The 25644-nt window shown below is 41.5% G+C and overlaps 1 protein-coding gene across 1 annotated transcript; it reads left to right on the top strand.

Moving 5' to 3' along the window:
- Positions 1-9279: 9279 nt before the first annotated feature.
- Positions 9280-24823, top strand: LOC311054749 (transmembrane protein 235-like; the record flags this gene model as incomplete). The annotated part of the gene is made up of 4 exons (XM_084070754.1): positions 9280-9451; positions 11039-11146; positions 12146-12283; positions 24579-24823. The coding sequence occupies 4 exons, from the start codon at positions 9280-9282 to the stop codon at positions 24821-24823; spliced, it is 663 nt and encodes a 220-aa protein (XP_083926880.1).
- Positions 24824-25644: the final 821 nt, after the last annotated feature.

Here is a 25644-nt window from a genome sequence, read left to right as displayed (position 1 = left end):
TACGTTAGTTGCCCCGACTGAAATGAGCGTTGCTCATGAAATGTACAGAGCAAGTTCAGTCAGGGAACTGTTTCTGGCGGCCAACCTCTGCACCACGTTCTCCCTTTCTCAACCAGTCTCAAACACCCTTCACTAAATGGGTCACCCCATTTTGGATAAGAAAATACTTTATTAGGGAGGCAGGTGTGTTTGGGGAGTGACGTGTGTGAAACGATACGGACGTAAACACAGCAGCATGGTGTTATCGAGTGTTATGCAGAATACATACATAACATAAGTGTCATCATGAATATATATGCTAATATGCATGCTTATACTATACTATACACAATTTCTTCATGGGGGACAGCTATCAATCAGCCAGTGAACCGTGAGGGCCAGATGATGACATTATATGTCATCATTTCAGGATGGCGGTGGGGGTGCGTGCTGTTGGTGGAGGCTCTGCTTGCCCTCGCTTAAAACCTGAAACCTATAAAAACGGATGATGGGAAGGTGATAGTGGAAGACAAACTTTTAAACTTTATCGTTGTGAAAATGAAGACACTAAGCCATAATGTAATTGTTATGTTGACAACAAACAAATTTTCATCTGAGTGGATTGAGGAGTCTGCAGCCCGAATACCACTGTACGCAATGTGTCTCATAAAGGCACACAGAAGGACGTAAATAACGTTTGTTTCACACTATCTGGATGAACTGCCACCAGTGGGGTTCGGCAATATGGACGCCTCAGCGCAGCTAAGGAGAATGGAGCAGCTGAGCAGAATGGAGCAGCTGAGCCAAGAAGTGTCTGGTCTGAGGAGGTCACTGGAAACACAGACAGATGTGAGTGAGAACCTGGGAGCTATTGTTTTGCGGCCATGGATCACCGGGTGACAGCTGTGGAGAAACAGCGTCTCCTGGGACTGCCGGCACCACACGGGAGGGTGTGCGGGGGCCGCTGGGACCTATATCCGCCGCTATTATGAGGCTCGTGGGCCCAAGGCTACTGGCAGCGGGGGAGGAGGGGGGGGGGGGGGGGGGGGTGAACTTAAGCACCTACTGTAGGTACACCTGCAGCTCTGCTTGAGAGCCAGTCTGCGTCTGCATAGTCACTGTGAATGATCTGAACTAATCTCTCAATGAACATTGACTGGGCTTGGGAGTTGACTGGGCTATTGGGATAGAGCTGTGCTGTAGCGACAAAAAATATATAATTTTGAATGTTTATACACCATATGAGTGCTATAAAAATGAGGATGAGTATCTCAGCAAAATGGCATTTATTATGTCTTTTTCATGCAGGACAATCCCTCTACCTGTATCTATGTTGTTGGTGACATGAATGCTGTGTCTGATGCTAACTCCTTATTTGGTAAGCATTTAAGGCAATTTTGTTTAGACAGTGGATTTATTTTAACTAGCAAGGTTATTTTGCCTGATAATAGCTTTACTTATATTAGCGAGGCTTGGCACACTACTTCCTGGCTTGATCATTGCCTCTACAGTGGATGCTCAAGATAGTTAAAATAGAGATGGTTTATGATCTGGCTACCACCGACCACATACCCTTTTGTATGGTGTTAAATACAGGCAATCTACCAGTGTTGTTGCCCATGGATAAAAAGCTTGAGTGCAGGGGAAATAGATTGGGCTAAACTGATCAAGAAAGATCTTGATAAATATTTGAATATTTTTGATGCCTTGCTGGGTAATAAATATTAAGGTGCCAAAAGATGCACTATTGTGTTGTGACATGAACTGCAAGAATGTACAACACTGTAATGATTATCTTCCCTGTATGAATCTATAGTGGAATATCTCTGTAATTCCAGCAGGCCTCTCTACAAACATAGGTGAAAAGTATGTAATACTAAGCCAGGATGGAATGATCATGTTCAAGAGCTCCATGCAGAGGCTAGAATTGCTTTTAAGATATGGGCTGAGTCTGGCAAAAGTAGCCATGGCCCTTTGTTTTAGAATAAAAACATAAATGCCCTTCGTTTTATTAAAAGAAACGAAAATATAAAGAGATATTCACTGGCAAAGAAGCTGCAAAAGAATAATGTGAATGATTTCTGGAAGGAAATACAAATTATCAATAATTGTAAAACATCTCTTCCATCAAATATAGATGGTGTGAGTCAGTGGTTCCGAGGAAATTTCACAGTTATGGCAGAAACAGTATTCTGAGCTGCTCAACTGTGTAAAAAGATAATCTGTTTGTGGTGGATAATGAAGATTGTAATGATGAAGTAATTGTTACCCTTGCTGAAGTCCATGAAGCAGTTATGAAGCTATAGGAGATAATAAGGCCTGCGGTCTGGACAATATAACAGCTGAACATCTTAAACTAGCCAGTAAGAAACTGTGTCCGTTGGTTGCTATGTGTTTTACAGTTGTTTTTTTTCATGGGTTTTTACCTGTTTCCATGCTCTCTGTTGTGTTAGTGCCGGTCATTAAAGACAAAGTGGGTAAGCTAAACAGCTCAGATAATTACTTTGTCCAGGGTTTTGTCCAAAGTGCTAGAGACAATTCTACTGAGTAGACTTGAGAGGTTCATCTTGTCTGCTGATAACTAATTTGGATTCAAACGAAAACATGGCACTGATTTGTGTATTTTTGCTCTTAAAGAGATTTTAGATAAATATAATAGGCAAAATTGTATCTTTTATTGTTGCTTCAAGGTCATTTGACCGCACTAATCATGAAAAGTTATTTTTTTAAATGACACAATGACACACTTGTTTCTAATAGTCAGAATCTTGGTGTTCTGGTATGCTCACCAGACGATGAGAGTGAAATGGGGAAGTCAATATCTGCTCCCTTTCATGTGACCAATGGTGTCCGTCTGAGGTCTCCTTTTCTTTTTAATGTTTATATGAATGATTTATCATAGATTTTAAATGCATTGTGGTACAGGGTGTAGGGTTGGTGACACGTTAATTAATCACCTTAAATGTGCGGATGATTTGGTCATCTTTAGTCCGTATAGTGCTGTCCGTAACAGCTTCTGATATGCCTCACAGTATGGTTGTGATTTTAATATAAAATATAACGCTAAAAAGAATAAGATCATGATTTTACGAAGTAGGGAAGACAGACAATCAACCGTTCCTGACTTCTATCTGGCTGGCACTGCCCTTAGTGTGTGCAGTGAGATTACTTATTTGGAATTTGGGCCATATTATCTTCAATGACCTTTAGATGATGGACATCTATTGACAACGGCAGAAGCTGTATGACCAAGCGAACATGCTGTGTCGCAAATTTAGAATGTGATCAGTACCTGTGAAGATCTCTCTCTTTAGATCCTTTTGTACACCACTGTATACTGCCCACCTTTGGTGTCGCTACAGACAAAGCAGCATCAGACGACTCACAGTGGCTTAAAATGACTGCATGAGGCTGCTGCTGAGAGCTCCAGGAAGCTCCAGTGCAAGCCAGATGTTTGTATGTCAGAAACTGAACAATGTGGGCTATTTGCATTTTGTTGCATTTATTATTACTGTTATTTCCCTTTCTGTTATTTATTGTGTTGTGTTGTTAAATTGTGATATTGATCTCCCTATAAAGATTGAAATTAATATTAATCTCCCAGGGGGAAATTCAGTGTGTTACAGCAGCAAATAGAAAAAAGGAAACTACAGTAAATACAGCAATAAACAAATACAACAATTGACATTGCCATAACCTACAGTATACGTGCTTGCAGACACACACATACTCCCTCTCACGCACACGCACGCACACGCACACACAGTATGCTCGCTCACAAACACTGGCTTGTTTACAAACAGTCCACGAATGGGGAGTGTCTGGGGCAAAGAGGGCACGATTTGGAAATGTCTCAGGCCCCATTGTATAGTGATGTCTGTTGGCTGTGGGCACAAAGGGAAGCCTGAACTGCTCCGTTTTCCACCTGGGGAGAATGAGTCTCTGGCTGAATGCACCCATCACACAATGGAAATAAGCTGTGAAGCGTTTTGCGTTTCATCCTTTTGACAGATATGCACAAATATATGTTTATGCATATGTGTTTTTTGACAATAAGGATGTCAAATGTCGACCAATCACTTCCTCTCTGCCACAGCTCATCATAGAGGGGATGGAGCTTCCCCAGCATGCCACAGCAGAGAACAGTGTGCTGGCTACCAGCACTGACTGATAGAACATCTATAGCACAATGCTGCACACATTGAAGGACCTGAGCTTCCCCAGGAGGTCCCTGGTCTGTCCCTTCTGATAGAGACCGTCAGTGGTGTCCTTCCAGTTCAGTTTTTTATTACCAGCTTGTGAAAACAAGCTGTTCTATATTTAGTATTTTTTTCCTTATTGGCTGTCCTTTAAGCCAATGGGTTCTCCGCAATGCCTTCCCAATCCCATATTCTGAACGGGCGCAAGAGCATCATCACTGACTGAGTGACTGAATCAGTCAGCGCAACACGTTCACCGAACGTCCTCTCAGGCTATGGCATCACATCACAACTGCCGGCTACATAAAGAGGGGAATGTGCATCAGACAACATCAAACGTGAGGTGGACTCAGGCAAATACTTCAGCATGGTCATGCTGGACCTCCAAAAGACATTTGACACTGTAAATCACTCTACTGATTGATAAGTTGAAGGCAACCGGCCTTGATAGTGCATCCGTGAACTGGATGAAATCCTATCTGGAGGGGAGAGAACAGGTGGTGGAGGTGAACGGAACCCTGTCCTCCCCTCTACCAGTGAGCTGCGGCGTTCCTCAAGGAAGCATACTAGGGCCTTTACTGTTCCTAATATATGTTAAAGAGATGACATCAGCATGTGGCTGCAATTTGTTCATGTGGATGACACGCGGATGACTCGCCACTCCTGGTCTCGGACAAGGACAAATTGAAAAAGCCCTTAGCTCTGAACTCGGTAAAACCTGCACCTGGCTTGCTGATAACAAACTATCATCAGGGCTTTTTGTGTTATCCTTTTAGCATCATTGTAAGAGTGCACTAATAAATCCACAACTGAACTTTAGATATATATATATTTTGGTAATGTTTAGTAAGCTGCAAGAATCAAGGGTTTTTTTTATCTTGGAAGAAGCTGGTATAAAATGAAAGATAATATTTCTTGTTTGTTGTGTGCACAGTACACCCAGGAACTTTAAATGGGGAGCTGTGACATCTTCCCTGCTGCTCAATGCCGCCTTGCTGTGTGCCTCTGTCTCATGCTCCGCTGCTAGTACTGCTGCTGCTGCTTTTAAAATAATTGCTGTTCACACTATTACTGTATATTTATTATTATTGTTATTGCTACTACTTGTATTTGCTTGTATCTCCCTCTCTGTCTCTCTCTCTGTCTCTTCTCTTTCTCTCTCTCTCTCTCTTTTCCCCCGACACGGTCGAGGCAGATGGCCGCCCAGCCTAGAGCCTGGGTTTGCTTGACGTTTCTTCCAGTTAAGGGGGAGTTTTTCGTTGCCACTGTCACAAAATGTGCTTGTTCAGGGTGGGACAATGTTGGGTCTCTGCTCTACATGTAAAGTGACTTGCGACAACTTGTTGTGATTTCACACTTTAATCAAATTGAATTGTATTGCAGCTGTGGGGCAGCCAATGGTCTGGCTGGCGTCCGACTTTGACGTCAAAGCAATTGAAGAACTGGTTCATCTCATTGGGCGACTCCCTGGGCCCTGTCACTGCTGTGCTCGCTGAACTGTACCCCCTGCTCATCTTCCTTTTTGTGTTTTCCTTTTAGCCTTAATGTCTGACTGTGCCACATGCCGTTTACATTTCTGACTAATAAAATATTCAATCAATCAATAAAACACACACACACACACACACACACACACACACACACACACACACACACACACACACACACACACACACACACACGTCCCTTGTGTTATTCTGCACTAGGCAACCATCAAGTTTGGCCCTGGAGCTGTCTCTGGCGTGCGCTATGGCTTATTTCACCCGCTCCCCCAGCGCCTTCTCCCCGCTCAGTCAGTGTCCCACTCCATGAAGGCCCTCTTCTTCCTCTTAAGGAGGGAAACAATGTCTTGGTTCATCCAGGGCTTTGCTATTAGAGACAGCGTAACCTTTTCCTGCGGACGAGCCTGACCTCTCCTCACAGTGCCTGATGTAATCTGCTATAACATGACATAGTCTGTGTACCCTGAAGAACACATCCCAGTCGGTCGTCTCAAGTTCAAAACTCAGCCACTCCTCCACCTCCTGTGACCATTGCTGAACATAGAGAGAGACAGGGAAACAGAGTGACAGAAATACAAAGATAAGGAGGGAGGGGGGGGGGGGGGGGGGGGGTGGAGGGAGGGGGGGGGGGGGGGGGGGGAGAGAGATATGAAGTAAAGCTGAAATGGAGTATGACAAGATAAAAAACATACACATTTTAGTGGACTTTTGCTTTAAACTGAGCAAATCTCATAAAGGAAGCCACAATCACTCTCTACAAAGGCAGATGTATTTATATTTCTGTCTTGTTCGTCTTATAAACAGTCTATGTGTGGTAGCACCATGGTGGATAATGGATAGAGGTCACAGAGAGGGCATTTATTGGCATTTGTTTATGGTCTTGAAGGCAATTTTCACACATGAATAATTCACACTCAATTAGGGTTGGTCCAAATGATCAGCTATGCTCTCTAAAGCAGGGGTAGGCCACCTTAGGCACGGGTGCCAACATTGGCCCAGTCAATTAAATTAAGTCCCCTGAGCTCCCCTCATGTCTGTATAAAAAATACATCCTGCACATATGTGTCTCCGCCAGGCCAAAGTATGTTTTGCACCCCGTCCGTCCGTCCGTCCGTCCATCCGTCCGTGTGCATCTGTGTACAGCTAATTGGCTAAGATTGTCTTCCAAAGTTTGCAGGAGTGCTCCGTTTTGAACAAAATGCCTCAAATCATGAACAGAGTGTGCGGTTTCGTAAAATTTTGCACACACATTCCCACTAGGCCTCATGGTGGCGCTATAACAGGCCGATTCGAGTTTTTAGTTTTTACCTATAACGGCACCGATCTGTGTAAAACGTTGTACGTGCACTCTCTAGAAGCCAAAGAAAAACCTTTGACCTGCATTTTTCACATTTTTGTTTTATAGCGCCACCAGGTGGCTGACTTATGTAAAATATATATTTTTATATTACTCCTTCAGATTTTATAGTCATGTGATCAAGACGGATCTGTTTGATTTTTCATATTCCATCCTGATTGGTGAATTCCGAAAATTGCTGGCCCACAATAACCTCCCTGACCTGGCGGAGGCCTGTGCTCCGAGGAGCACTTTTTCTAGTTCTAAATTCATTCAAACTCTGACTGAGGAGGGAGTCTGGGATATTGGTGGGGTTATTGCTCTAATGTCTAATGATCATTGTCCTGATGTGAAAGAAAATGTTTAAAGTTGTTTATATCAGAATCTGATGGAAATATTTTATTTTGATGTGGTGTCACAATTAAAAGTAATGTTGGCACGACTATCAAGAAAATACAAACGTGCCACTTCATGTCAAAAAGGTTGACCCCATCAGGAATTTTGAAAATACTTTAAATGCACAAGGATAACATGCATGGGTCAAACACAGAGCGCATGGAATAACTACAACATCAACATGATTGTGGTGGTGTGGTCCAACACCATGTGTAGAATGTCACATCTAATAACCACCTCTGGTTTTGAGGCCATGGATGACTGTAATTTGGCTCAAAGGAAGATGACAGTTTCTGTCCATGTTTTACAAGGTTATTATATCATCTCGAACCCCATGGTGCTCACTAGCCGTGTCATAATACTGCACCCCAATGTCCTAGGCTCACACTGACAGCAAATGACAGCACACAGGTTGCAGCCAAGTCCTCTAGCCTCTGACATAAAACGGTCATCAAAACCTGCTGCGACCAAACATTTTAATACTGTCTGTAGGCCTATAGGCATTTTCTCTAAATGTATTATTATGTATTCTGTAATGGACCACCTTGAAAACGAGATGGTTCATCTCAAGGGGTTATTCCCAATAAAAACTTCAAATCCTAAAAGCTGATTCATGGTTCGCTTCGAAAGGATTCCTGAAATAGTTGTAGTTGGAAAAAACAGACCAATATCTGAAGGGAAAAAAAAGAAAAACAGACGTGGTGTAGCCTACTGTATGTAGCTGCAGCCCAGCTCTTTTATCAGGTAATAGGTATGATAGGTGGTATAACCACCAGTTATCGGCTATATATAGGATATAAAGACTCAGTCAACCTCAGGCCACTGCATATTAGTCTGTATTGGGGTAGCCTAATTTGAGTCATCTAGAAATTGGTAATTGACCACCACACCACTGACGCAAATACACTGGAACTGTTGAGGATACGCACGCAGTCGAACTGTCAAAAAAAACACGCGCGCGAGACGCGCAACAATGACCGATAGGTCTATCGAATACCAAAACACTCGCCCCAAAACACAGTCACACCGGAGCAAATCCGGCGACCTCGGAACGGTCGCCACCAGGTATGAGGTATTCCTAAACGTAACCTAAGTAAACTATGCCTAAACGGTTTAGGCATAGTTTACTAGGTTTAGGCTAAACCTAACTTCAGTAAAACTATGCCTAAACCTAAACCTTAGTTCTACTTCTAAACGTAACCTCAGTATAAAACTTAGCCCTGAAACATGACTGTCATACAAGCGTCATGTGAACCACCATGGCTATATAAAACTATGCCACAAACCTAACCTTATTCCTAAACTTAACCTCAGTAAAAAAAAAATAAAAAAAAATATGCCTAGCCCTAAACATATTCCTAACCTTATAACCTCAGTAAAACAAATACAAGAAATGGGAGGCGAGCAGTACGCGAAAGAAATAGGGGCGAGCGTGTTTTGGGGCGAGCTTTCCGGTTACAGTTTCATTATTCTGCTTGCTGCGCGCAGAAGAACGGGGTAACGGTGGCATCTACTCCTTTCTGTCCATCTGGAAGGAGATTTCCTGCGCATTGTGTAATTTTTGTGGTTTACGATTTCTGATTTTAAAAGGAGTCCCTGCCAACTGAACTGCAGGATGAACAAGCAGCACTTTTCAACGAAGATACCATTACCGCTGGAGAGCTTTTACGCACCGAGGAGCCTCGCGTTGTGATGTTAACGGCAGCTGTGTCCACATTAATAGCCCGTACTTCCATTTAAGAAGCTCCTAATCAGCTGTAGGAGATAATGTAATATAATAATATAATACAATATATATAATGAGGTATGGAGTGGTGGTTATGATAATAATAAGATAGTAAGATAATAAGATAATAATAATATAATAATGAGGTATGGAGTGGTGGTTCTTGCGGCTGGGTTCACAGGGATGCTCAGCTTCAGCCTGCTGGCTGTGGCCATTGGAACAGAGTATTGGTACATCATAGATGTGGACAAACCCAACTACACCGATTCAGAGGATCTGAGCTCTCATTCCGGACTGTGGGCGACATATGAAGGTATGTGTCAGCCTATAAAGTACTCACATTTTTACTTAAGTAAAAGCATCAATACTGCAATGTAGAACTACTCTGTTACAAGTAAAAGTCCACAGTATAAAATGTACTTGAGTAAAAGTACAAAAGCATTGATTGGTATCAAAATGTAGCCTACATAAAGTAGGCCAACCAAAAGTAGGCTATACATCACTCATTATGCAGAATGTCCAATTTCACAAGAATCCTTTGAAAATAGCAGATCTACAAGCTCATTATGCATCACATGCAATGCATTGTGAGCTTGTAGATCTGCTATTTTCAAATGGCCGAAATGTATATTGGGGTTTAAGTGGGTAATATGTTTTGAAATAATAATCAAAATCAAAGTAGTAACGAAAGTTTTCAAATAAATGTAGTGGAGTAAAAGTACAATATTTGGATCCGAGATGTAGTGGATTAGAAGTAAAAGTAATGGAAATTGGAAATAGGCTACTCAAGTAAAGTACAAATACCTCAAAATTGTACTTATAAGTATAGGCTACAGTACTTGATACTTGAGTAAATGTACTTACTTACTATACACCACCACTGGAGTTGTCTAAACTCTGTCTAAAACGAAGTGAATCAACGATTAAGAACTAATTGGTCTCAAAACCATCGCGTTTTCCAGATGCAACTGCGGTAATGATGCAGGTGGCAGCTATGGGGGGGAAATATATATATTAGGCTGATTTCTTGTCGGATCCATTTCTAACAATGATTTACATAAATGTATTCCGCTCAATAACTGTGGCATTTAGACCACTTTAGCGCGCTAAATGCACTTGCAAGACTCACCACGGTAACAGGATATGTGGGCACAAGGGACATCTGGGCACCTCGATGTAAAATTGTCTATTCTGTGCAAAATGTTTAAAAGAATATATATATATATATTTGAAAATAGTCTTAAGTAAAGTACATTATTGGAACATGTTTAAACATTGGACAATTAAGGTCTAATATTTCTACAATTGCTACAAATTGTTACAAAAACCTGTATATCCAGTCATTTTGGGCATCAACAAGAAATTGAAGGATTACGTCTGATAATGATGTACCATGCATGTTCACATCATGTATACTTTACATTACTTAACACCATTTTCAAATATTTCATTTAACATTTTGGACAAAATAGCCAATTTTACATGGAGGTGCCTAGATGTCCCTATAGTGCCCATCCTGTATCCCTCACCACCATCAAACCCCATCTCTTTCTCCTTCTCTTTGCTCTCAGTCATATTTCAAGTTAATGTGTGATTTATATTGATAACAGAGTAAAATGTGGTCTGATGTAGACAATTATTGTCGAACATTTAACAGGAGCAGCCTTTTCTTCACCAGTGTATAGACACTCCTTTATGCATTGTGCATAGATGGATAGAGCTTTATTGATCCCTTAGGGGAAATTCACTTTATGATTTGCAATTTTCTGATATGATCACATAATATTGTAGTGGGAATTGTTCTTATTGAGTATAGAGTGGCAATTTGTGGAGTACACAGCAGCAACATCCTGATAATGATGTGTATAACAACTGTAATTAACACTCATGATGTGTATAGATTCACAGATCACCTTCTCTATCATTTTCCCAGGGAACAGCAGTTTCCTTGTCCCCTCACTTCTGGCAGATACCTCCAACCTGTCAGATGTAGAGAGACACCTTCTGGGTGAGTTTGTTACACCATTAACACTTCAGGTGAAACATTTAATTCCAAAAGACAAGCTCACAGCTGACGCTTTGTGAGCTTGTAGATCGATCTATTTTATTTTATTTTTTGGTCCCCATGATCTTTCCTTGAGTGCCACCCTCATATCGGCTATTTTTGAGTGGTGCCAACCACTCCTACATTTGACTTTGTCCGTGTGTCCGTATGTCCGTCCGTATGTCCGTCCGTCCGTATGATTGGTCAAGCTTCACGTGACACGTGACAATATGTTGTCACGTGTCACGTGACAACATATTGTTGCTGATTGCAACACAAGGATGCAACCAGTTACACTCAAAGGCACCACTCTCTTCACACTGGGTGTGATTTTTTAAATAATTTAGATTTAAAAACACCCCCGCATAATTATGCACCATTTTGCTGATTATGCGGTAAATTATGCGATCGCATAACTGCGTTTTTCTGGAGGGTCTAATCTGTAGAATAGATGCACAAACAACCAAGTAGATGCTTCCTTGATGAGAAATGTATTCACTTTTTATTAAAGGTTGCGATGCAGTTCCAAAAGTCTGATGAAGAATATAATTGTTACAGAGTATAAACTCCACTGTGAGTGTGTCTCGTGAGATATATGTGTACAATAACCTTACCAAGGGCAGGTTTTGCAAATCTTCACCTTCATTGCCCCATATACTGAATATATAATAACAGGTTCACTTGCCTCCCCCACTCCCAAGGCATTCAAACATTCAGGCGTTTGGAGATAACGTGCCCACAACTCAGGCATGAGCTCCACATCAGAGTAGCGGCTCATGTCAGGCCTTAGCATTCAACGGTGGGGCATTATGTGGATATGAGGTGCGCCGGCGGTGCGGCACCACTCTCTTCACACTGGGTGTGATTTTTTAAATAATTTAGATTTTTTTGTGGTTAAGTGGTTAAATGTTCCTGCCAAGTTCACAATAACTATCTTCCATGTATTGTAATGTGTGTCTGCAGTGTTGCACAGGGTTGCAGTCATCGTTTTGCCCCTCAGCCTGGTTCTGCTGGTGTTTGGCTGGATCTTTGGTCTGGTCAGCTCTCTCTCCCATAGTCCCACCCTGCTGGCCTGCACAGCGTCCTATCTGCTTTTCTGCAGTAAGTCAAACCTTTCTTCTCCTAGATCTGAGGCCCGAGGCCACATGTAATAATGTGAATACTGCGTGGGTCTGAGCATGAGCAAGGTCATGGCCCAGCGGGCAAGAAATATTGTACAACATGCATGCTCTTAAATGAGTGCGTGGGTATTCAGTATGTCCTGTAGACTCACTTTTTTGTGCGTGCGTGCGTGCGTGCGTGCGTGCGTGCGTGCGTGCGTGCGTGCGTGCGTGCGTGCGTGCGTGCGTGCGTGCGTGCGTGCGTGCGTGCGTGCGTGCGTGCGTGCGTGCGCAGGGACGTGCGCAGGGACGTGCACAGATAGACTCTAGGTGGTGCTAGAGCACCTGCCCTTTGCCCTCTTGACCAGAAGTGCCCTTTTGAAAAAAAGGTTTACAGCAGGGGTCTTCAACAGGGGGTCCGGGACCCCTAGGGGTCCTCAGAGTTACTACAGGGGGTCCGCCAAATCTTTGTGTGATATGATTTTTCTTTTTACCATAACCACTCGAAACCTAGCATCCCTTTTCTGAGGAGAACTTTAGCCAAAAATAGCAGATCTACAAGCCCACAACGCCTCGCGCTGCGAGGCGTTGTGGGCTTGTAGATCGGCTATTTTTGGCAAAGAGGTATAGGTGTAGAGGGAAAAAAGAGCAGACCAAGTAAACAAAAAAAAGTATAATTTACTTGAGCACCTGCCCCTCAAAATGTCTGTGCACACCACTGTGCGTGCATGCGTGCGTGTCTTTCTTGAGCTGCAAAGGGCCAAGGGGGCATCCTTGAAATCCACTGTTGTGTTAACTTGCTTCAAAATGAAGGTAGCCAAGGGAATCTAATTTCAGCCCTTTATAAAAATGTGCGTTCAGAACCAGACACAGAACCACTGAAAAGTAGACTCTCTGCACTGTACTGTACTTAGTTACCTATTACTACCCATGCATACTACTATAAATACAATACGTCCATCCATCTATTGTTTGCTGCCCAAAAAGATATATTTAAAAAATATCGAATTCTACCAAATCAAATCAAAAAATCAAATCAAATCAAAACTTGCTGAGTGCATTCATGCTCCCTAAAGGTTGAACCCTAACCAAGTGACCCCATGATCTTTCCTCGAGTGCCACCCTTAGGCCAAAGTTTACACTTTAGCAGGGGCGTCAATACCGTCACGCAGGCAACGCGGTTGCGTTGGGGCCCATGACGTTAGGGGCACATCCCCACCCAGAAAAAAATAAAAATAAATTATATATAAAAAAAAGAATTATGAATGAAAAAATAAACCTGGGTGGGCCCATAACATTGTAATTGTTAAGTAGTTGTTACAAAACCGTTGTTTATGTACCCGAAATCCGTCACAAACCCGCGAAAAAAGTATCAGAAACCACTAATAACCGCAAAATGTTCGCGCGCACGCGCTTCGTGCATGCGCGTTCATGAGGGCCCGCTGTGACCACCTCGCGTCGGGGCCTACTGTTGCCTCGTTACGTGACTGCTTCTTAGCCATGCAGACTAGATTAGTGTGGCTTTTAGACTATTTTTTTCATATATACAGTACAGTATAGTAGCTGTTAGGATTGTGTGAAAACAACTCAAATTGCTGGCTGGGGTGAAACACGCTTGCTGAAGGCTGCAGCCAAAAGGCTGCATAATTGTAAATCTCTGTGCCGACTTTAAAACGATCTCATTTGAGTTAATTAAGTTGAGCTGAGGCAATGATTGTTCATCAGTTACTAGAGTATGCAGTATGCACTTATAGTAAAAAGAAAATCAAGACATTTTCAGACAGGGCGGTTTTAAATTAGGAACTGCATGGTCTAAGTAACTAACAGTAATGGTTCCTTTCGTACATAATTATGTGAGAGGCTGTCGAGATGAATTGGATTTTCACTGATGGGGTACAAAATAAGTTCCTCTGTGTTAATTAACCAAATGGAGGATTTTATTTCAGTCAGAATGGAGAACCACTAACACCTGTTTTAAACCAGGCAACTCAAGAAGCATAAATAATCATCAATCCAGTTAGCTTCCGTTTCTCAGTAACATGGGATATAATATTTGCTAGTTTTCTCCTGTTTTTGCTTTAATTAAATAATGTTTTGCAGGTCAGAAATGGCGACTACCCACACAATACAATGTAATTAATTATTCATGCACACTCATTATTGGCATTGATCACAGTTAGAACGGAAGATATTAATGATCATGTTCAAGTGGCAGAGAATTGCAGGCAGCATTGAAGCACATTTCAACAACAAGGCAATTTGTGCAACACATTATAAAAGTAATTTGAATTCAGTAAAAAGGAAGAAAGAAAAAAAAGAAACAAGTAAAACACCTATCTCCTTTAAGGAAATGAAACACATTATAAAAGTACAGTTGAATTCAGTAAAAAGGAAGAAAGAAAAAAAGAAACAAGTAAAACACCTATCTCCTTTAAGCAAATGAAACACATTATAAAAGTACATTTGAATTCAGTAAAAAGGAAGAAAGAAAAAAAGAAACAAGTAATACACCTATCTCCTTTGATAGGAAAGACCTACTCAGGAGGACACAGAGCAAAAACACACTATAAAAGGAAGAGTCATTAACTGCCTTTCACACTCTTTCTCTTTTATGGCATTCCCAGTCACTGTCTATATATGTGTTTTAATTATTAAAATGTTCCTTTTGGTGAGTAAATTGAGCCTATTCATCAATTTAATTTAAGCATTTAAGAATTCACAGACCGTATGTCGTTCTGATAATTGTCAGTCTACATCTTCCGACTCCCATATAATCATCCTGCCTGTATTGGTATGGCATTACAGAAACAATTTTCTTCCAGGCTATCTGAGGATGGTGGCAAATATAATCCTAAACATTAGCAGACTCACTGCAGGCCGCCCTCGTTTAGTAATAGTATAAGAGTATCGTGCTTGAGTAAAAATGTCCTGGGTCTATTACGTACTGTAGCATACAGCAAATGGGACCAGAATGTGCCGATCCCCTTTTTATCTTGAATGAGGATGCCGTTTTTATGAGCAGTGTGCACCGTCACCTGGAGTGCTTCGTACTGGAGTAAACAGAAAACCCATCAGAAAAATGTTTGTGCATTAGACATGGCTCCACTGCGACCTCAGAACGGGTGAAATCCAATCCTAGGCTGAGGGTTAAATTATACGTGAGGGAAAATACATGGCTGTGTCATAAAATGCTTGCCGTTACAGCTGTTACTGCTACTGCTGATGGGTGCAGGCTTGTAGAGTGCACAGAGAAGACAGCTCTCATTTTATGTTTGTTTACAAAGTGACTCTTATCTATAACTATGCTTCAAAAGTGTCATGGCAACTCTGGTCGATCCTTTTCCTTTTCCCTTATCCTGATCTATTCTTTTATTTTACTGTATTTATTTTCGGGCGGGGGCATTGTCTGTGAGCTTGAGAGCACTGGAGAAATTCACATTCCAACTTGAATGACACAAGACTGACACAAAGCATACCGTTGTTTACCCTCCAAGGTTTCATTTATTATTGTTGTTTTGCTATTTATTGTTTTGTTTTTTTCTTTTTGGGGTGAGGGGGCAGTTGCCTGTGTTCTTGAGAGCTCTGGAGAAATTCACACCTCCAGCTTGAATGACACAGACTGACATAAAGCATACAGCTTTTTTTAATCCTAGAAGACTCTCCCAGACATTTCTCTTCATTACTGTTATGACCCTGCCTAGGGGTCAAGTCTCTTGCACTTCTCCAGCACATATTGCAGCATGCAGGGGTGTACGGTTACAATGGATCGCTGTGTCGCGCGTACACTATTTATTAACCCACAATATACTGTATATCAAATCATGTTACTTGCATAATGGGGAAACTTTAGTGTTGTCATAATTATGTATTTACCTTGCAGACGTCACCTCTCTAATTGAATTAGTTCATGAATCCATTAGCCACTGTTATCCAACTCTTTTCAATGCTTCAGACAGAACATCTGACACCTACAGTAGGCTTCCTAGCAGGTCACACAATGAACCATTGATATGCATCCAACCAGGTCGGTCATTTCTGTTCATTCAAGCAGTGACACTCAGCGTCGATTGGCAGGTTTTGTAAGTGATGTGCGAAAACTGTGAATGGTGCCTGTGCGGCCGTGCGTTCAGCTTCAAAGCTAGTGGAGCTGCACTAGGCTCCACCGGCAGCTCACCCCTGGCAGCATGCCACACCAACATTTCAATGCACATAGTATGAGCGTAATAAATAAATGGTCTTGAATCTTGACTAAACAGGATTCCCCTCTTCCCACTGCCAAGAACCACCAGCAAACAAAAACGTATTAAGGGTTTATTTAAATTGTTTAGCTTCAAAAATGAATCAAAAACAATTGAGTGACCTAAACTCCTAATCAGAAAAAAAACCCAGGAGAACAAACAGGTTAAACATAAACACTACTACTCCTATCGATCCCGGGCTGTAATTAGTTAACAGGTCTGATACTTTTCACAGACAGTTAGGCTGGCAGTCAGGCTGGAAGTGGACAGGGGAAAGCCCACAGGAGCTGCAGAAAGCTGGTCTTTTAACCCACTGGCTTGGGGGCTGGAATCAATCCTGGAACAATGTTCACAACAATCAATCAGTCAGTCAGTCAGTCACTCAATCAATCAGCCAAGCATACCTGCACCACAGAGAGGAGGGGGGGGAGAGAGAGAGAGAGAGAGAGAGATCCACAACTCCTTCACAGAGTTGAGTGTAGTAAAGCACATCCTATACTGTACATTTCAACATGTTCACTTCATACAATCTCATGGGGTCTTAATTACGCGCAGTGTTAACAATGTGATACGGCACAAAGTCAACATGTACAGAATTTGATGATTAACACTCTGTAAAACTTGCACGCTCGCCTGCGGTTATAATCACATGCTTCCCGCCCACATGAACATGGCCAATTGTGTTTGTTGCAGCACCGGGCCAAGCCTGAGCTGAGGCATCATTAAGGATTCTAACCCCAATCCCCTGGGTGGTGGTCAGGAACCTCACACTTGCACCATGCACCCAGACGCCACTATATTCATATTTTGTTGACCCATTAAGACCTGAGGCCGATTCTGCAAATGCCTTCGAAAATCAGTTGTTCTCAAACCTTTTTTGTGCCAAGGGACCCCCACAATGATATGTATTTGGCCGTGGACCACCCATCTGTAAATGTTTTGTACCAGGGACCCCCAGAAGAGAAGATTTGTGTTAAAAAAAAAAGACAAATCTAACAAAAGATTTTTCTAAAATGTTCAAAAATAGCAGATGTACAAGATCGCAGTGTAGCGCAGTGACGCACTGTGAGCTTGTACATCTGCTATTTTTGAGAACCGAGGGTAGTAATCAAAAAACATGAAGTAGTTTTCACTTTCATAGAATTTACATCACTGGAGTAAATTTCTGCAACATTTCAGATTCTGATTAATTCTTTATTGTCCCCCATAGAGGACATCTGCTTTAACAGTCTGTACACAATTAAATACAAAACAAGTCACACTCAGGGTGTACAGCTAAACAAACAACTTAGTATATCTTTTATAGTGTTCCCAGGCTATTAAAGGCATTGATTGCCGAGGGCACAAAGCACTTCCAAAAGTGTCGAGTAGTTACAGTATACGGCTGCAACTACTGATTATTTTCTTAGCGATTATTCTATCGATTACTTTTTCGATTAATTGAACAATCAAGGAGCGTGTTATTTCTTATTTCAACGAATCGGCACAAAAAGATTGTAATAGAAATGAGGGAAAGATAGAGGGAGAGCAAGGAGAAAATGTAAAAAAAAATAACAAAATAAAATATATCTTTTCACATAGCACAAAAAAAGTACACATGTTGCAATGCAATGTGTTGCGAGCTTGTAGATCTATCTTTGCTGTTTTTGAACATTTTTGTTACCTACTGTAATGAGTAGGCCTAATGACAAGGACAAATATATATATTTTCCCCCCATAACTTTCCCCGATTATTGCTGTGCGATTATTGCCGTGCGTTGCCATCCAAACATTCAGAGCACTGCACCCTACTGTACAGTACAGTAGGTGCACTGAGTGCGTGCACTGACCGACCCTACTCAGAAGCAGGGTTGGCCAGTGCGTTGACTCTGAACACCAATGGTGGAAGTAGCCGCCTATTTAATTACTAAATGCCTACTAGACGAGGCTAAATGTGTGCTACACAAGTCATTGGTGCCAGTCAAATGTTGTTTCTAATTTGACAGCCAGTGCGTTTGGCAAAAAAACTGAGCACATTCTCAGAGTATATTTCCAAACGCACCCTATATTTGCGGCCAGAGGGGAGGAGGGTGATGCATGGTTTGAGGGGTGGCAGCCAGGGGTCGTGTGCTATATGGTCAGTGCTCTGTGAGCGGTGGCAGTGTGACAGCCTGACAGGAGTCGTTTGCTACATGGTCAGTTCTCTGTGAGTGGTGACAGTGTCAGTGAGGGCTGGCAGGTTGCAGGGAGGCCAATTATTTTAGAAGATGTGTAATTCAGGAGCTCGTTTCAGAGACATCTCAGAGGCATTCCATAGAAACACAGAAGACTGCTCGGTTTTATGGCAGGTAAATGGACCATTAACCTTGCTACAACAGGTCATGTTGATAGTGTGTCCCTGTATGGTGCAGAGACGTACCGGCGTTTAATTAAGTGTACACTGAAACACATTTTGCAGGTGAACTGGTGACTTCACCTTCGGCATTGAGTCACAGAAAAGGACACATAGATAGTTGAGAGTAGACTGCACATTTAAATCTAAACCTATAAGCTATAACAGAATGTGCTCTGGAAGCAGACCATAAATCTTGCTCATGGGTTTAATATAACTCATCGCAGACAGTTTAATGGCAACTGAAGCTCTTAAATCTGGCCACCGAAACAACTTGCGGCCTTGCTGCTGCTTGTTTCTGTATTTTCACCTGTTCTAGAATAGAAAGGATTGCATTGCTGGATTCCTCCAGAACCATAATGCAAAATGTTAGATGAATGTTACAGGGGTTTGCTACAGGTCTTTGTCTATTCATGGCTTCTGCAATATGTCATCAGACATAAACAGACCATTTTCCCATTCATGGAAGCACTTCCCCAAGGGACTATTTTCAGTGGATCCTTTCAAATCAATCAGCACTTTAAAATGCATTAAAAGGTCATGATAATGCTAATGATCATTGATTTGGAAAATGGTCACAAGAAATGTCAGGTATACTGTGAGTCATAATCAGTGGGCTAAACATATGCCAGATCACTGGTATTGCCCTTTAATATTTTCTAAAATTCAGAAACACAAATTGGGTTGGGTTATAAGCCTGCCATCTGTGGAGGTCAAATTTCAATTTTGGCAGACACTCTTAATCAGCTTGTTATAAGCTGCTCCAAACTAAATGCCCCTAGCGGGATCAATAAAGTTATTTGAATTGGATTGAATTGAGAACGATATACAAGTGCACAAGGTCAGGGAAAGTGCCATGGACTTTTGGCAGGTGGTCAAGGACTTAGAGTGCTAGGAGAGTATGCTACAAACTATAGTGTACTTGAATGTAATCCAATAGCCATTGAGACAAGGGGGAAATCTTTTGTTTGTGCTGCTCATTTGCATGAATACAGAACAACTTGTTGATGAGCCAAGCATTTAAGGTTCTGTCTCTCTTGCCATCTCTAAATTTACAGTACCACACCAGTTAATGAACATTATAGGCACGTTGTATGTCAGTCATGTTTAGTTGTTTTGGGGGTATTTGTCACTGTATTTTTTCACATACTTCTACTCCTTTCGGCTTCCTCTGTGACTCCTGCCAACTAGTATATCCTCTCTTACCGCATCCATGAACATCTTTGGCCTTCCTCTTATCCCCTTACACGGCAGTTCCTTCCTCAACATCCTTCTCCCAATGTACCCCTCATCCCTCCTTTTCACATACCACCTCAAAACATCTCCACCTTGCCTCTCATGTTTTATCCCCAAACCTTCCAACCCACTGTTTCCCAAACAGTGGGTCGGGATTCGGGACCCATTTGTGGGTCGTGGAGCAATTTTTATGGGTTTGTTTTTCATTATTATTATTTCAAAAGATGTCATTCAATGTTATCTTATGTTTTTCATAAGTTTCAAATTATTCTTTTTTTTTTTATCTTTGATTTATTTGATTTGATTTATTTGATTTGCACAACAGTTTATGTATATGCATGATATGATAGTTCTTTCCATGGGACAGTTGACAATTTAGTTGTTGTGCCAGTGAGGTAAGAAACCCTAGGGGGGCTTATGCGAGTACCTCACCGTTTATTACGTATAATTAGAATTATTTAATATTAAAAAGAAAGAAGAAAGAAAAAAATATATATAATAAAAACATGTGATAAAGAAAATAGGACAAACCATAAATATAAAAGTACAAACTGGGCAGAAGAAAAGAAAAAAAAGAATGATCTGGGCAAAGCAAAGACATGATACTACTATATATTCATGTAAAAATAATATAGATAAGAGATTTAGAAAATCCATACGTGATGCCTATCATCTAGTCCACTCTGGTATTCAATTTACGTATTAGGCTTCTTTTGTAAGTAGGTAGGGAGGATGTGGTAGCTACTAGATGGAAATGGGCATTCCATAGTGAAACACCTTTATATTTTATGGCAAACTGCCCCCTGTTGGTGGTACCTAGTGGGACATTTAATTGATTTGCTTGCCAGGTTCTATAAGAATGAAAGCTGGAATTTGGCTGGAAGTTTTGTGGATATACTGGTATCTGGGATCTGGGAGGTGGATATACTGGTATTTTGTTTTGTAGGTGAATGTACATGTTTGGAGTATATTTAAATTAAAGATAGTTAGTATATTGAATTATGAAAAAAGGGATGAGGACAAATACCATGGACTAGAGTTTGTTGCTATTCTGACAAAGGTTTTTGTAGCATATATAATTTATGGAGGTAGGAAGGATAGGTACTAGCCCACACAATATTACAGTAGGTTAGGTAAGGATACTAGGCTGTAGTATAGGGTTATCAAACAGGCTCTATTTAGAAATGTACTGATTTTTTGGATAATCCCCACTGAAACTTTCTTTGTTACCCGGTCGATGTGATATAATTCTCATCAACCATTATTCCCAAAAATGGGGTGGAGGCTACTCTACTTATTTCAATACCCTCAATACTGAGCTTAGCTTGCTCAGGGTTGTATTTCTTCCTACCAGAAAATATTATAAAAATGTTTATATTTAATGACAGTTTATTGAGTTGGAACCATTTGGAGAGTATAAGTAGACCTTGATTTTCCTCATTGATGAGGGTATTAAAATGTTTGTGTGACATGTGTCGTCGGCAAACAAGATAGAAAACATGGTATTTGATGCTGCGGGAAGATCATTTATATAAATTAGAAATAATAGTGGGCCAAGAATCGAACCTTGTGCCACTCCACATGATAATGTTGCTCTGGATGATTACAGTATGTATTTTTTGACAGTGACATATTGTTGTCTGTTTGTAATATAATGTTCTAGCCAGTTGAAAACAGTACCTCTAAACCCATATCTGGACAACTTTGATAGTAGTATATTATAATTACCAGTATCAAAAGCCTTAGAAAGGTCTAGGAAAAGTCCCAGCGCATATTGGTATGACTTTAGCCATCTTTAGGTCACTTGGTACCGCTCCAGTTGTCAGTGAGATTGAACATATAAAAGTTAGTGGGCAGTTCTATGATAGTTGTTTTTACCTCCTTTATGAGTGTAGTTCTGATTTCGTCATGTCCAGCTGCTGTTGGTTTCAGCTTATTTATGGTGTCAAGTACCCCCTGTGGGTCAGGAGGTACCATTAATTAGGTACCATTAATTAGAGGGAAACATACTTTCAAGAAGTAGTGAAAATGGAACATACAAGCTCGTAGATCGTCTGTTTTCACTATGTAGCACCCTCAATTCTGTCACCTCCAGTCATCTGCATTTAACCCACCATAACTATTAGGAGCTTAACCACTCAAGCCCTATATACTTCATCATATGACAAATATAGAAAATGGCCAATCTACAATCTCACCTCAATCGCGTCATGATGTAATTCATTGTGACCTTGTAGATCTGCTATTTTAGATATTCTTTTAAAAACATTTTGAAATTCTTTGAAATGTTTTGGAAATCTGAATGGAAACCTTTCGCCTATAATGACTCAATGCCCAAAATAGGGATGCCAGGTTGAAAGTGGTTAATTGACAGCAGGGGTGTAGTGCTCTCTCAACATTATTGTTCCATTACTGTCTCTATGTTGGGTAAGAAATGTTATGTATTTATTCCGTTGGGAATTGTTCTGTAATTGTGTCTGTATTTGTAATTTATGTTGGAAATAAGGCATAATAATGTTAATTGTCAGGCCAATTATGTTTTTTTATATAATTGCCCTATTACCTATGCTGATTAATAAATAGAAAAAAAGAGAATGTTATTGCATCTTTTTTGAGCAATTGCACAAACGCCCGAACATGCACGCCCTCCAGACTGCAGCCCTGCCAGACTGCATCGCGTTCATTCCCATCATGAACCATCCAACATAGCGGTGTGAGAGTATACCTGGCTGCTTTGCATTGCATTAGCTCTTCAACTACATCCCCACATCCTATATATATCCTCAATGCGCCATCTGTTGTCAATCACTGAGGTGTCAACGTGTACTTACTTAATAAGTACTTTACATAAACAATAGCCTATAGGCAGCTGCAGCACTCACCGATTTGCATGACATTAGACGTTTACCTATCATCACATACACAACACACAGAAGTTGTAGGCACAAAAGGGGGCATGCCCATATATGAGCATATACTGATGACATCGGCGATCTTCATACAGTATATGGGCATAAAAAGGACAAGGACTGACAGATCCAGTTGTCCAGAGCAGTCCAGATACCTGTATACAGATATCTCCATATGGGCATAAAAGGGACACAGGTAGACAGACAGGAACAACAATCTCCATATATGGGCACAAAAGGGACACAGACAGACGGGTACAACGATTACTCTGACAAAGCCCCCAACACTATCACTCAGACATATTGGTAGGATCGGCAGTGCCACATAGGTGTGAGGGTCGAACCTCTAGTGTCATTAAAATAGCGTTCCTACTGTAAAAACAATCCCCACTACACCCTTGACTGACAGTAATTTATGCCGGGTAACTACCATAAAGGAAAGCCCCAAACTGGGCATGTCTAAAGGTCATTCAGATAATGAGGTCCCATGTACGTAGACGTGACTACTGGGTATTGTAGCAGGTGCAGCAAGTTAACATCCACAGCAATTATCTTTAGATTGACAGACGGGCCTTTATTGGATCCTGTGGGGAAATGCAAGGGTCATCAGAGCAACGTTAAACAAGAGAAACACTCGGGGCCTCCGCTGGCCTAGCGGTCCAGGCGCATACCACATATGCTGGTAATCCAGCTTGACAGCGTGTCGCGGGTTCGACTTCCGATCCCGATGACCTTTGCTGTATGTCTCCCCCAATCTCTCTCCCCATTTCCTGTCAGCCTACTGTCCTGTCTAAATAAAGGCATAAAAGCCCCAAAAAATATCTTTAAAAAATAAAAAAACAAGAGAAACACAACAGGTATGTTAGTTAAGGATAGAGGTATAGAACTAAGACGAATGAAGGTAAAAGTTCAGAATTAATTATAACCTTTATGAACACTGTGTAGATAGATGGGCGTGGATGGACTGAGAAGCACTCAGTCAGCACCGATCAAAAAAATTGATTATTCTGCAAAACATTTTCAGAGGTGGAGAAATAATTATGCATGAAAGAACGGAATTTAAAACTGGGAAAGGATCTGTGTCATTTTCGATTTTAGCTATAAAGCAAGTTTTTCTGAAAACTTTTATGATTTAGAACAGTGGTTTAGAACAGTGGTTCTCAAAAATAGCAGATACACAGCTTGTATATCTGTGCTGCGAGCTTGTATATCTGCTGAAAATGTTTAGAAAAATCAGTTTGGAAATGTTTGAAAAATGTAGACTCATTTAGACAAATCTTCTCACATTGGGATCCCTGGCACGAAACATTTTCAGATGGGTTGTCCGCGGCTAAATACATAACATTTTGGGGGACCTTGGCAGTAAATAATTTCAGAACTACTGGTTTAGAAGGCATTTTGTAGAATCGGCCTCAGGGTCTCAATGGGTTAAATGCGAACACTGAGCGGTGGCAATTGCCATCCCCCCATGAAGACCTCAAATGACCCCCCTGTGACGACATCCCTGTCTGTCTGTTGTCTCTGTGTGTGCTGCATCAACAGGTCTGTTCACCCTCTCCGGGTTGAGTGTGTACATCAGCTACTCCCAGCATGCCATGGAGGAGTTCCAGCGAGTGGTCCCCCCCGAGAGCCTGGCCTGCGTCAACGTGTCGTTTGGCTGGTCCTTGGGCTTGGCCTGGCTCTCCTACAGCCTGGAGGTGGCCACCGGCCTGCTGCTCATGTTGGCTACCAGGAGAGCCCAGCAGAAGGGCCACCGTGACTCTGGCGTGACCATCGCTATGGTTTAGAGACAGTCTGCTCTACAAAGATACACACACACACACACGCTATTTCTGGAAGTGTACACTGTCAAATCCCGAGTGTTCATTTAACTCTGAGAGTGTACAAATGGAACCAAATGGAACCCGTACAGTTTCTCAGAGTTAAAATGGCTAAATGAACACTGACGCTTTTTACTGTGTAGGTCGTCCTGCAAAATTGTTTTTACCAGGCAATTAATTAAGAATGAATTATTATTTACAAATGGCTTAGAGAACAGGTTGAATTTGATTCAAAGGTTGGGTGTGTTTACAGCAGATGACATTGAAACAGGTGTTGAGCAGGGTCCAGTCTGGGTCTGGGTAACCTACAATAGAGGCTATGCGTGTGACATCATCATACCCGGAAGTTATGCGGGAACGCCTACTGAGTGTCAAAAAAATACTTTCCGGCCTTGACAGCCCATACATCCAAACAGAAAAGTCAGTCATTAAACGACGTTAAACTGTACGGAGAGCTTGAATTATCCTCTTTCTATCTGCAAAGTTGTTGTTTCATAAAAAAAAAAACGTAGACATGTTATGAGCTACTTTCTCAATAATTTCTTTGTCAATAAATTCTGTGCAGGTGATTATTTTTCAAAGTGTCAGAGTTTGGAAGCGCTCGTTTTCAGTAATGCAATGTCCTGCTGCCTCCTGCATTATGTGCAATTTAGAAACAGGTGGTACGCAGGACCGTTGAGTGATTTCCAACGAGCGCTTCCAAGCTCCAATACTCCATGCCACTCAGTCTAGATGAGGGGGGCGTGTCCCGGTGGAAAAGTGTTGCATGTGCATACTCTCTATACGTG

Source organism: Gymnoscopelus microlampas, assembly GCF_963454915.1.
Source record: "Gymnoscopelus microlampas genome assembly, chromosome: 11".
Lineage (NCBI taxonomy): Eukaryota > Metazoa > Chordata > Actinopteri > Myctophiformes > Myctophidae > Gymnoscopelus > Gymnoscopelus microlampas.
The sequence above is the reverse complement of the archived record's forward strand: the minus strand, read 5'-3'. Positions and strand labels throughout refer to the sequence as shown.